The sequence below is a fragment of the Pygocentrus nattereri genome, chromosome 7 (genome assembly GCF_015220715.1).
Source record: "Pygocentrus nattereri isolate fPygNat1 chromosome 7, fPygNat1.pri, whole genome shotgun sequence".
Taxonomy (NCBI): domain Eukaryota; kingdom Metazoa; phylum Chordata; class Actinopteri; order Characiformes; family Serrasalmidae; genus Pygocentrus; species Pygocentrus nattereri.
The window spans coordinates 43,888,514-43,902,941 of NC_051217.1; the positions used below are offsets into that span (position 1 = coordinate 43,888,514).

Sequence of the window (14,428 nt, forward strand, 5' to 3'; positions counted from 1 at the left end):
ATCCATCCATCCATCCATCCACCAATTAACCAATCCAGTCATCCAGTCAACTAATCATCTATCTATCCATCCATCCATCCATAAATGAAGACATCTATCTATCCATCCATCCATCCATCCATCCATCCATCCATCCATCCATCCCTCCACCAATTAACCAATCCAGTCATCCAGTCAACTATCTATCCATCTATACAGGTGTCCATTATTCATTATCTATACATTTATCTATTTAACCATTCATTATCCATCCATCCGTCCATCCATCCATCCATCCATCCATAATTTAAGACAACTATCAATCTTCCATCCACTCATTCTGTTATGTATCCATCATAATTCATTATAAATGATTATTAATAAATTATCTAACCCTCCATCCACCTAGACATTCATGAATCCTCCATCCTTTCATCCATTCATCCATGAATAAACTCAACCATCAGTCTTCCAACCATCCACTCTCCATTATCCATCAGTATTCCATCATGAATCTATTATCTATCCATCCATCCATCCATCCATCCATCCATCCATTCCACAGAAGATGATGAACTGACCCCGAAGTTTGAAGCGGCGAATCTGTCTGAAGCAGAGATGTTGGTGGTGGCGGTGGTAGTGTGGGCGAAGTAGGCGTTGATGTTGGCCAGCAGGTTACTCATTACAGCTGGGACACCAGGACACATGTACTTAGATGAAAGGCAGGAGAAATGACTGAAAGAGAGAGAGAGAGAGAGCGAGAGAGAGAGTGAGAGAGAGAACTGATTAAAAACTTAGACACAGGCTCAACCTCTCTCTCTCGCGCTGCACTCATCTCTCAGGGGTGACTAAAAATGCTGAAAATAAGAAAGCAATTATTATCACTACACACTGTTACTGCCGATATCGCTGCTAAAACAACCCTCCTGTCTCCGTTTTGACAGTTTAAATTTTTCACATACATTAAAAACAGACAGTCCTCTTTATATCCTCTAGGAATTTTACTTTGGGAGCTAAAGAAACAGCTATAAACACTGTGAAGATGTATACAAATTAAACCAAAGGGCAGAAACACAGGCATATTTTTCTGAAAAGGTGTTGGCTTGGAGCTTTTTCCAGCTGCAGTCCTGATACCTGCACTGCATACATAAAACTCAGCTTTGCACGCATGTAGAGAAGCGTGTAGACACGGCACTAGACTAGAACATCTTCCAGTTACTGTACAACATCAAAAACGTTTGTCACACGAAACACTGAAGACGTTCTGAACGACAACTAAAACTCCTCACGTTCCCAAACTCGTCATATCATAAAGCAGTTAGCTTGTTGGCTCCATAATCTTAGTTAAATTAGCTTGTTCTCATTTTAGAATAATGATCAGGAGAGCTTGATTAAATGCAGAACCGTCGTTTATGTTCTATAACTATGTTTGTCACATCACATAAACACAGGTGTGTTTATTTCCAAAAAGTTGAGACAAAAAGCAGTGATGTGCAAATCATTCAAACCCTATATTTCATTGAAAATGCCTCAAAGACAACATTTCAAACGGTCAAACTGAGAAATTTGATCGTTTTTTGAAAAATATTTGCCCATCTTTAATTTGATGCCAGCAACACGTTCCAAAAAAGTTGGGACAGGGCAGCAAAAGGCTGGTAAAGTTGTGTAATGCTACAACAAACAGCTGGTGGTTGATTGGCAACAGGTCGGTAACATGACTGAGTATAAAAAAGCATCTCAGAGAGTCTTTCAGAAGTAAAGATGGAGAGGGGTTCACTGTATTAAAAGAGTCTGGGCGCTACACTGACCTGCCTGCTGTCCAGACCTGTCACCGCTGAAAACATCTGGCGCACAATAAAATGAAAAATATGACAAAGTAGATCCTGACCTGATGAACAGCTTACATTTCTTCAATAAGGCAAATATCAACAAACGACTAACTGGAGCAGGTTTACAATAAACAACTTATTGCTCATTTTGTGCAACTTGTGTTTGAGCTGATTATCCAGACAGAAGCTGTATTTTTACCTAAGCAGGAATTTTCAGTACTTTTTCCAACCCTGTGAAGCTGCTGCCTGATATTTTAAAGTACGGCTCCAAAGGAAAATGTCTTACAGCACCTGCCCATTAGCATCCAACTACATTTTCAGACAACAGGATTTCTGTTCTTTAACTAAGTAGAAGACAAATGACCATAATATTGACTGAATTTTAGAGCTTATTTATAACATGTGGACGTGGACGGCCAAAATAGGGACCCAGAAAGACTCAAAGCTTCAGGGCTAAAACATGAAGGACCATGAAAGAGTTCTGCTGGGTAGAGAAGACTCATTATAGAGCGAGAGAGTTAGAGAGCGAGAGAGAGAGCGAGAGAGCGAGAGAGAGAGAGAGAGAGAGAGAGAGAGAGAGAGAGAGAAGACGACGATAGAGCTGCATGAATAAGGAGGAAGTCGGCTGTCTTCAAACGCAGCAGGTCACTAAAATTAGCACCAAGCCTGCAGGGCTTTTACGGAAAATTACATCTCTCTCTTTCTCTCTGTCTCCCTCTCTCTTGCTCTCTCTCTTGCTCTCTTGCTCTGTCACTTGCTCTTCTCTCTCTCTCTCTCTCACACACACTACTGTCATAAAAGCATCCCAGTGTGTTCAAACAGCTCATGGCTTAGATGAAGAGAATGAAAAGTAGGGCGTTAAAATAAAAGCGCTATGATATCAGCACAAATCATACGAACGCTTTAAGTTAAAATAAGTGATAATAAAAACATGTAAATTCACATGAACTAGTTCTGAGTCGTAGTTCACTGGATAAGTAGAAGAATCATTTGGAAACCCAGGCCACATTTATGTTTATAAGCAGAAGAGGAGATACGTTGTTATGATTTGAATATGATCACTGTTACTGTTACTGTAGAGTTTTAATGTGTATAACAAAACGATCTTTACATTTTTGTCAGGTTTCACTTTAACCTCATTAACCCAAGCCTCCTGACCATACTAAACACAAATCACCACATCATGACAATGAAAGAGCCATAATCCCACATTGTTTCCTCTATTTGACCTTTTCTCTTTTCACTTCATGATCTGTGATTTTATGTACCAAAATATTATTTTGATTCATGAACTATTCACATCTTTTATCCCTTAGAATTAAACAGACTGTGTTGTTACTGTGCCTTTAAGACAGATATATGTAAATGAGTTCTTTCTGGCAGTCCTGTAATGCCCCTCATTCAAGTGGCGGTACAGGCTGAAACACTCTTTATAACTTCAGCATGAGTGGGTGGGGCTAAATTGCTGTGGGCTGAATAGGCAGATATAAGTATGTGTGAGCTGTTTTTTGTGACATCACAAAAACAGTGAATTCAAAAGGAGATGGGTTCACAGTTTATCTTCTTTATATGGAGTCTAATCTTTGAACAGTATGTTTTGAAACTTCAACATCTAGACTGGGACACATTGACATCTAGACCAAGACACATCAACATCTAAACACATTGACATCTAGACCGAGACATATCAACATCTAGACTGGGGCACATCGACATCTAGACCGGGGCACATCAACATCTAGACTGGGGCACATCGACATCTAGACTGGGACACATCAACATCTAGACTGGGGCACATCGACATCTAGACCGAGACACATCAATATCTAAACACATTGACATCTAGACCGAGACACATCAACATCTAGACTGGGGCACATCAACATCTAGACCGGGACACATCAACGTCTAGACTGGGGCACATCGACATCTAGATCGGGACACATCAACATCTAGACTGGGGCACATCAACATCTAGACCGGGGCACATCGACATCTAGACTGGGGCCCATCAACATCTAGACCGAGACGCATCAACATCTAGACTGGGGCACATCGACATCTAGACCGAGACACATCAATATCTAAACACATTGACATCTAGACCGAGACACATCAACATCTAGACTGGGGCACATCAACATCTAGACCGGGACACATCAACGTCTAGACTGAGGCACATCGACATCTAGATCGGGACACATCAACATCTAGACTGGGGCACATCAACATCTAGACCAGGGCACATCGACATCTAGACTGGGGCCCATCAACATCTAGACCGAGACGCATCAACATCTAAACACATTGACATCTAGACAGAGACACATCAACATCTAGACTGGGGCACATCGACATCTAGACCGAGACACATCAACATCTAGACTGGGGCACATCAACATCTAGACCGAGACACATCAACATCTAAACACATTGACATCTAGACCGAAACACATCAACATCTAGACTGGGGCACATCGACATCTAGACCGGGGCACATCGACATCTAGACTGAGACACATCAACATCTAAACACATTGACATCTAGACTGGGGCACATCGACATCTAGACCGGGACACATCAACATCTAGACCGAGACACATCAACATCTAGACCGAGACACATCAACATCTAAACACATTGACATCTAGACCGAGACACATCAACATCTAGACTGGGGCACATCGACATCTAGACCGGGGCACATCGACATCTAGACTGAGACACATCAACATCTAAACACAGTGACATCTAGACTGGGGCACATCGACATCTAGACCGGGACACATCAACATCTAGACCGAGACACATCAACATCTAAACACATCAACATCTAGACCGAGACACACTGACATCTAGACCGAGACACATCGACATCTAGACCGAGACACATCAACATCTAGACCGAGACACATAGACATCTAGACCGAGACACACTGACATCTAGACCGAGACACATCCACATCTAGACCGAGACACATCAACATCTAGACCGAGACACATCGACATCTAGACCGAGACACATCGACATCTAGACTGAGACACATCAACATCTAGACCGGGACACATCAACATCTAGACCGGGGCACATCGACATCTAGACCGGGACACATCAACATCTAGAGCGGGACACATAAACATCTAGACCAGGACACATCGAAATCTAGACCGGGACACATCAACATCTAGACCGGGACACATCAACATCTAGACCGGGACACATCAACATCTAGACCGGGACACATCAACATCTAGCAGATTTTATTTAAACAAATCAATCAACCATTAACCTTTATTTAGACTGAGGGTGACCCTCATTTACAGTCTACCTGAGCAAATTACAAGGGATTGAAAAGGTTGAAATGAAACTTTGAAAGTTGAAATGAAGTAAAACAAATGAAAATCATCAAGACAAAAAGATTTTTATATAAAAATAATAAAAATATATAACAAAATATATAATAAAATATATAACGAAAACACATTAAAATAAAGTAAAAGACCCAACTTAGATTGTAGGCAATATGAAAACTAAAATATTAGAAAAATCTAATCTTTAACTAGAATAGTAAAGAATTAACATCTAATAGAAGACCTACAACACAATATAATAATAATAAAAATAATACAAAGTGTGCCGTGGTGGTACTGCAGTTTTTCTTTTTTTAATGCAAAAATTAATTATGATATAGATATTTAACTATATATGCTATACTATATATACTATACTATATATACTATACTGTAATTAAAATGTAATTTTAATTATGACAGTGTTGATAATCCACCAAAATAAAACATATTTTTATCAAGCTCATTGATTGTTCTGGCAGAATGTTTGCTTATGCTTATATTTTCCATGCAGGCATAAACTAAAACAAAGGAAATCCAGCAGTGAATACGCAGCGCTGGGCTTCATCTGCCTGAGAGCTGAAAGCAGTCACTGCAGTTCTGTGCTGTTTGTTCAGGCCTCATTTCAGCTGAAGCTTTGAAAGCCAACGGTTTCCAGCGTCACTCAGAGACTCAGAGATATGTATCCAAACCTGTCGATCTGATCCTGAACTCCTCAGCTTTCCTCTCTATAGCCTGACATCCAGCACTCGGTAGCTGCCAAACCAGCTTCTCAGTCAGAAAAAAACATCTGATCGCTTAAATCCACAGAAGCTTTTGTGGTCTTTGTGTGGGCCAAGTTGCAGAGGCTTATGAACCCTTGATACAGCGAAAAGGACTGTATTTTGTTTTTGCTCATAGTTATTAATAACTGAGCTTGCAGTCGAGTCTGAATGAGGTTGAGACCAACACAAGCCTGAGGCTGCTCATTTATGGTCTCAAGACTGGACTTAAACACTACAACGTTATAAAACGCATCAAACATTGGGGCAGTCGTGGGCTGGAGGTTAGGGATCTGGCCCTGTGACAGGAAGGTTCAATCCCCAGCGCCGACAGTCCATGACTGAGGTGTCCTTGAGCAAGACACCTAACCCCCAATTGCTCCCCGGGCGCCGTGGATAGGGCTGCCCACCGCTCCGGGCAAGTGTGCTCACTGCCCCCTAGTGTGTGTGTGGTGCTTCACTTGCATGGATGGGTTAAATGCGGAGGTGGAATTTCCCCGGTTGTGGGATCAAAACGGTATCACTTAAACTATAAAATAAATAAACAAAGAAAAGTTTTCTACAGAGTCCTGCTGGTGACATTGCGTAAGAATAAAAATATTACGTGGCCATGACTAAGTAAGGCATGAGAAAGAGATAATTAAGTTATGGCCACAACTTAGTAAGGTGTGGGAACGAGGTCATACATTTTTAAGCTGCGGTCAAGACTTAATCATATGGTCACGTCTTAATTCTTTCGCTCTCGTGGTTTACTGAGTCGTGGCCAGGCGTTATTTTTATTTATACGGTTTTCTGCCACTTTAACCAATAATATCACATTCCACCTCCCCCTCCTGAGCCCTGAGAAAAGGCCTTATCTGAGGCACATACAGCACTTGAGCAGAGGTTTTTGGAAAACTATACAGAAAACATAGAAGGTATAGGAATATTGATCATACTTAAACAACAAGAGAGTACGCTGTGCACTCACTGGTGTACAGGTAGTGGTGCAACACCCTGAAATCTCTGCTGAGTTGAGATACGGTGAACTAAACAAACCGACAAGCAAATTCTGCAGCGTTCACTCTCACACACAAACTCATGAGCAGGAATGAGTAGCAGCAAACACAAAAACACACGCTCAAGGAGCTTAAAGCAAAGCGGGTACAAAGACATCCACAAATTCAGAGAACAAAAGAGGCTCAGACACAGAAACGCACGCGGGCAGGAAGAAGACATTTCACACAGCACGGCTGACAGATAACAGCAGGAGCTGCTGGAGGAACAGGGTGCGCTTTATTACAGAGGCAATATTTGGTCACATATATGGATATCCAGACTCCTCGGAGAGTTATGTGATCGGGGATTCAGAAAGAGCTTGTGGAGTTCTGGAGGAAAAAATGAAATATTTGGTGAATTAGCTGGAATTTTTTTACTGAGTCACATAAAATATAGAAGCAGCTGATACAGCATCTCATCCTTTGCCTGCAACATTCATAACACGAGTTCTCGAGTTATCAGCCATTCAAAAACATGCGGTTAACAATTTAAACATCTTCTTCGTTCATTGTGTGCAGCTATTAAATACAAGCCTAAAGTAGAAAAATTACAGATTAGCTATTTTACTTCCTAGCCGAAGCCCCAACTGACGACAGACCCAATGACATCTCACTTAATATTACTCATCGCTGCCTCTAACAGTGTTATTTAAGCAATACAACACGAGGGGGAGTGTTTTATCATGAAATACCATCCCGGCTGTGGTTTGGTGGCTGTAGATCATCACAGCCGTGATGTTATTGGTGATAACTCACTCCTGGAGTGTCTCTACTGCTTTAATACAGCAGCTAAATAAATACAGTAAGAAATGAATAAACTGGCCGTGAACGCGGCGTTTAATGTTTTAATGTTCAGTTCCTTCCTCCTAATTATAGCTCCTTAACGAGCAGCTCGTCAGAGTAACAAGCTCCGCCCACTCGCTGCTCAGCCAGCAGTTCGTCCTCCAGCTCCTTACACTAAATTCCCAAACTGTCGTCACCACTGAGCAGCTTTTCTGTCTTTTATTGGGTCAGTTTTATGGCTCAGTCTGATCTGGTCCGACTCTGAAGATCAGACACGTCTGGTGAATGGTGTTGGGTTCATTTCTGGCTGATTCCAGGTTGTTCAGCTGTTCTTCTGTCACAGCTACGACTGAAAAGCAGCTCAGTGGTGACGACAGTTTGGGAATTTAGTGTCGTCACGTCGTCAGAGTCGGACCAAATCGGCTGTCAGTCAAATCGGATCTTGAAAGTGTCCGTTTTCTGTTTGTGGCAAAGTAAGAAGTAAAAACGTTCAAATGGTTTGAGCGTCTCCTACAGCTGTCAGAGTCGTTGCTTAGCAACGGCATCTCAGCAGAGTGATGCAGTGTTTGTGAAAAAGCAGTGATTTTATGGTGAAATAACAGCACAGCTAGAAAACTTTCCAACCAATCAGCTTGCGTGGCCAGAACTAACTGCTGTATAATAACATCAAATAAACAAACATCGCTCAGCGCGGATATTTGAATGTACTTGTCAACAACGAGACCTGAATGGAAAAGATGTGAAATTGCTCATCCCTCATATTTGCCGTACCCCTGCTGTCCTAATGCCGCGGTGTACTCTAGTGTGAAATTCAGTACTTGCAAGCCATTCCAGGCCAGCCTCACAGGCCCAGCCAGGCTGATTATCCCTGTCAACTGACCGGTCTAAGAGTGATTAATAAAGGCCGAGGAGAGGGACAGAGGGACCTCTCTGTTGCTCAGTGTGCAAAGACAGTGAGACATCAACACTGGCAGAACGAAGACCAGCACCGTGATTTATTCACACAGATTCTTAAAGTCGTAAATCTGAAAGCTGAGCTCCAGTTTAGTCTGTCTAGAGCGGAAACATCTCTATCATTAACCACACTTTCGGTTTTAGAACTGAGAGGAGCAATTTAGTGAACTGTCTACAGGTGTGGATGAAGTCAACAAGCACTCTTACAACACTAGCAAAACAGAATGTACACTAGAGTGGTGCACATGTGTGTGGCTGCTACTATCACTCTGTAAACAGTCTGTTATGGTAGCTAGGCTCCTAACACTAACATCATCAGCATGTGTGGTGTCAGAATAACTGCCGGCTTTAACAAACCCTTGTCCACTTGGCCTCGACATTTCCCATCTGGGGAAATCCTGACATCTTCTTGGTGATTTATAATAATAATAATAATATATTTAATTTAAAAGCGCCTTTCTCGACACTCAAGGACACTGTACAAAATGTAGGGTTTATATATATATATATATATATAAAACCAACATCAACAGAGAGAGTAGGCTATTTTGAACCGGTGAGTTTTAAGAGTGGATTTGAAAAGAGGAAAAGAGTCAATGTTCCGGATGTCAGGTGGGAGGGAGTTCCAGAGTTTGGGAGCAGAGCAGCTGAAAGCTCTGCTCCTCATGGTACTCAGACGAGCAGAAGGTACAGAGAGATGAATGGAAGAGGAGGATCTGAGCGAGCGGGGAGAAGTTGCGATTTGGAGAAGATTTGACAGATAAGGGGGGGTCAAGATTAAGTATGGCCTATTATGTACGTATGTATGGATTTCCCATTTCTTTATTAGCTCCAGCCCTCAGAGAACCGAGGGATCACAAGTAATTCTCTATTCAATCCCCAAAAAGTGGTGAATATATACACCTTAAAGTGCTGAATATGACCGCTGATACAACTTATATAACTACTCAGCCAGCTAAAGGCTACACAGCTACCGAAAAAAGGCAATACATTATGGAAGCTTACAGCCAAAGACATTATTCACAAGTATATATAAGTAATGTATGCATAAAGCAGGGCTCGAGGCAAGAAGGTTCTGCACATGTGTCAGTGATTCAGTTGTAATGGAGCTGTTACTTGCCGCCCTGCACAGAGCTATAAGGCACACAGCCGCAACATGAAACAGAGAAAGCTACATGTACTGACTCTGCATTCTGCTGCTGATCGAGTAGTACATCTTAATGTAGGGGTCGGCAACCAAAATGTTGAGAAGAGCCATGTTGTCCTATCAACAAAAGTCAAACCACCAAGTTACAGTTCTATTTTATTGAAGTAACGTTTTACTGTCTTGGCTGTAAGTATGTCTCAGTATATGCTGATGTACTAGTACAGGCTAAAAAATACAAACAAAAATGCACATCGCTTTGTGCTTTTAAGCTTTAATTCAGCTATAGTGGCTTTTCTCGCATCTCTGGCAGGAAACTTTCCCTCAAACGTGGAACAGTTTCGTAAAAATGGTTAAAGGGTTCAGAGATAAAGGGTGAATTAACAGTTCTACAGCTCCAGTGTTGAATATATTACGGATATATTACACCATTAGAATTCTATTTTTACCACTGTCATAGAAGCACCGTGCATTATTATAGAATTATCATAGATCCTGCTTTGCACTGACCATCAAAAGCACAACCGATGTTATTTATTTGCGATAACAAACATGACTATATAGACTATAAAGTATTATACAACAGTTAGTTCCAGCAACACAAGCTGATTGGTTGAGAGGCGTTCTGTTATTTCACCATAACATCGCAAGTTTTTCACAAACTCTGTATCACTCCACTGAGACGCCGTTGCTAAGCTACGGCTTTTACTTTGCACACAAACAAAAAAAAGACACTTTTAAGATCACGTCTGACCGACAGCCGATTGGGTCCGACTCTGACGATGAGACGACACTAAATTCCCAAACTGTCGTCACCACTGAGCAGCTTTTCAGTCGCAGCTGTGACAGAAGAACAGCTGAACAACCTGGAATCAGCCAGAAATGAACCCAACACCATTCGCCAGACGGGTCTGATCTTCAGAGTCGGACCAGATCAGACTGAGCCATAAAACTGACCCTGTATATTATTCCCAGTTTGGGAATTTAGTGTAAGGAGCTGGAGGACGAACTGCTGGCTGAGCAGCGAGTGGGCGGAGCTTGTTACTCTGACGTAGCACCAAGCTGCTCGTTAAGGAGCTATAATTAGGAGGAAGGAACTGAACATTAAAACATATTAAACGCGCTGTTTATTCATTTCTTACTGTATTTATTTAACTGCTGTATTAAAGCAGTAGAGACACTCCAGGAGTGAGTTATCACCAATAACATCACGGCTGTGATGATCTACGGCCACCAAACCACAGCCGTGATGTTATTTCACGATAAAACACTCCCCCTCGTGTTGTATTGCTTGAATGTACCATGTATTCCACCGCTATTGGATGTTCATCTGTAGTGTGTAGCAATGGAGGCTCACAAGGAGAAGAATTTATTCATTTTAAGGACAAGAAATGACGTCTATGCATCTACTTAATGGGCGCGTGCTCTCTTTGTGAACAGGAGGGAAACTGTGGTAATTGCACGCTCGCCTCTGGAACACAGCTCCAGACTTATTAACAGTGATTTGTTGGTAATTAGAGGGCATTAAGGTGAGTGTAATGACTGCACTGAAAAAACTGAGTAATTGTATCAAATGTACAGAGTAAAAAGACAGTGGAACAGCTTTACACTCACCAACTTAATTAGAACCCCCTACCTTGTGGGTCCAATCTGCCCACTATATGAGCTCCGCCTGCCTCATAGGGCCACTGAATAGGTGTACAATTACAGACGGCAGCATCTGTTGTTATTTGTCAGCTGTCCTCTGTGGTGTTGCTGGGTTTTACACATCTGTGTCAGTCAGTACACACCGAGGGCCAGCGCGACCTTGCAGGAGGCAATTTCACATAGATGGTTCTGCCTTGGACAGCTGTGCTATCGACTAGTTATCAGCCAAATCTGAACTTCAATCCAGAAACCAAAGCGAGCAATGAAAACGATGGAGCGGCCAGAGGAGTCTATGCAAGGCAAACGCCACTAATTAGCAGAGATGTCCTGATGTGATTCAGCGGCACTTGGACTGGATATTGGTTATTTTGTGCCTGATCCAGGTCCAAACCTTTCTTTTCTTTTTTTTTCTGCCACAAATGGGAATTATCTGCAACCTGCATTTTCATAAGCCAATAAAGTGGTATATATGTGTGCGCTGTCGCTGTCCATGCAAAATCTTGTACCTTCAGAAAAGTGATTTTGCAGGAGAAGGACAAAACTTTGTAAACTTTCAATATAAGCTAATGGAATACAATTTAATTCTAAGTGATTTTGGATTTTGATCTAATTTATTTTCATTTATTATTTTTACATAATGCTGTTGTTGCAACAAAACCTTGAATCTCCAGTTTTTCAGTTTTTGGCATAATTTGTTGCTCTTTACACTGTACACTGGAATAACTCAATACTGTGTGTGTATATATATATATATATATATATATATATATATATATATACACACACACACACACACACACTACATATTTCTTTTTCTTCTTAGATACTTATATATATATATATATATATTTTGTATTTAAATTCTATAAGGGGGCTACGCACCTAAGATTTTCACTCACTTTGCACCTGTGTAATGTATTATGATTTGATTTAACATTGTGTGTAAAAGTCATGATGAAAACAACCAAAAAAATGGCCCAAAATTACTGGGAAAAAAGTCTGGTTCCACCGACTTACATTAGCCCCTTAAACTCCTTGGAACCACCAGTGTTTCCAAAACCCACTTGGTCATGTTCTTCATAACGTTCATATTCCATAAGCTCCATTCAGAAGCTGGGCGTCGTGTGAGGCTGTAGCTCTTCTCTCCAGTCTAATAGACGGTGACGTCATTTTAAACCCTTATAATAAAAGAAGCTGAACTTTGTTTTTCTACTGAAAGTCGACCCGTTTTTCCCCAAATCTGGGCTCTAAACTATAAACAGACGGCGTCTCTTCAGTGATCTGCTCTGGAAACATCACTTTTAGAAAACAACACAAAGAGCATTGGAGATTTTTGGCTTTCAGCAGTAAATTGTGAGCGTGTGGTGATATGGAGATCATAAAACACACGTTCTGTTAATTTCAGGGGAACATAAAAAAATATAATAATTTCATGCAGTTACTGAATAATTTGGTCATGTAAATTCAAATGGAAAAACCAAAAGTCAGTCAAATTTGATCATAAGTGTAACGCTGGGGGCGATGATGAGGCGGACGCATACGCTGAGATAAGCGAGATTCATTCGAGGCAAATCCATACTCAGGGTCAAAACTGTCCGGGTTCAGGGAGTCAATACAGAGAGCAGGAGGGACAGACATGACAAGGAAGACAGAAATCCAAACACCTAACAATACCATATACCATACACCATCCATCAAACAAAGACCAGAGGACACACAGGGCAAAACACAGGGCTTAAATACAACATCCAGGTCCACAAGACACAGGTGGAAAACCGGTGGAAACAATCAAGGGCGGAGTCAAGAAACAAGGGGGCAGAACCGGGAGGAAACCAAACAAAGAAGCACATCGACACGTAAACAGATGCGCATGGAAGACTGGGAGGAGCCAATCGTGACAATAAGCCAATATTAAACACACTTTCAAATGATCACGTTAACAAAAAAGTAAAAAACACATTCCAGACTCCAGAGCGTCACATCATTTTGCCACATTAAATTTTCCCATGGAAAACAGTTCAACACAAGCATAAGTGGTTAAAAATAGAGTATGTCTTTTCCTTCTCCCGTACAGTTACATTTTCGGAGATACGAGATTTTGTTCCGACAGCAGCAATATGCTTAGGAGTTTTCAGTAGGTTGTAGAAGTGCACTATAGGTAATCTTGTTTAATATAGTTTATATGTGTAATTATTACTTTTCAATGATTTATTTAAATGTGCAGGTATTTATTCATTACACATCGCTTCTTTTATTTATTTATCATTTTTACACTTGCTTATTTGTTTTTCAGCTAAATTGCAGTTAAAGTTCAAGGAAATGTTAAAAAGTTTAGTAAACACATGATGGTTCCAAAGTCAACAGGTAATCATGTTACATAATCATCTTCACAGTAATGATCAATACAAACGTGCCTACATGTTTTATCCATAATCATGCACAATCACAATGCTGACATAATGCGTGCTTCATTAATTGGCAGCCTGGCGTTTCGTACCCTAAGCTGCCTGGTTGTATAATCCATGCAGGCATGACAGATCAGGTCAGTGTCATTAACATACTCGGATCAGATCGTGGGCAAAATAACGTATTGCAACAAACGATGCTGAGAGCAAGAAACAGATTTGTAGATGACCATGGTGTTTCACGATTTTAAGGTCACACAGCTGGACGCTAAAGTTAATTGGCTCCAAACTAACGGCTGCCTCCCTATTTGACCTGTTGTGTGCTCACAGGCTGCAAAGTGCTGTTCTATTCAGTGGCAATCGACGCATTTCTGTGAATTGCACAAACGCACTTTTACACCTTCTAAAAAGTTAAAATTACTCAGAACTAAAGGGGCCCCACTCTGCCTAGGCGCCCGGAATAGTCAGATTCGCCAGTGTCCCAGCTCTGAGGCCCCTGTTTCTACGGGGGGAAGCCAGATGCCTTCATGTAAGATG

The 14,428-nt window shown here is 41.3% G+C and overlaps 1 protein-coding gene across 3 annotated transcripts in view; it reads right to left on the reverse strand.

Annotated features, from left to right (window-relative positions):
* Positions 1-14,428, reverse strand: part of LOC108411445 (protein unc-13 homolog C-like) — a 331,641-nt gene that overhangs the window by 193,398 nt on the left and 123,815 nt on the right. For all 3 annotated transcript variants that reach the window (XM_037539851.1, XM_037539850.1, XM_037539852.1), the window contains one exon: positions 561-714. In XM_037539851.1, the coding sequence (XP_037395748.1) occupies positions 561-714 (154 nt within the window). The remainder of the gene's footprint in view (positions 1-560; positions 715-14,428) is intronic.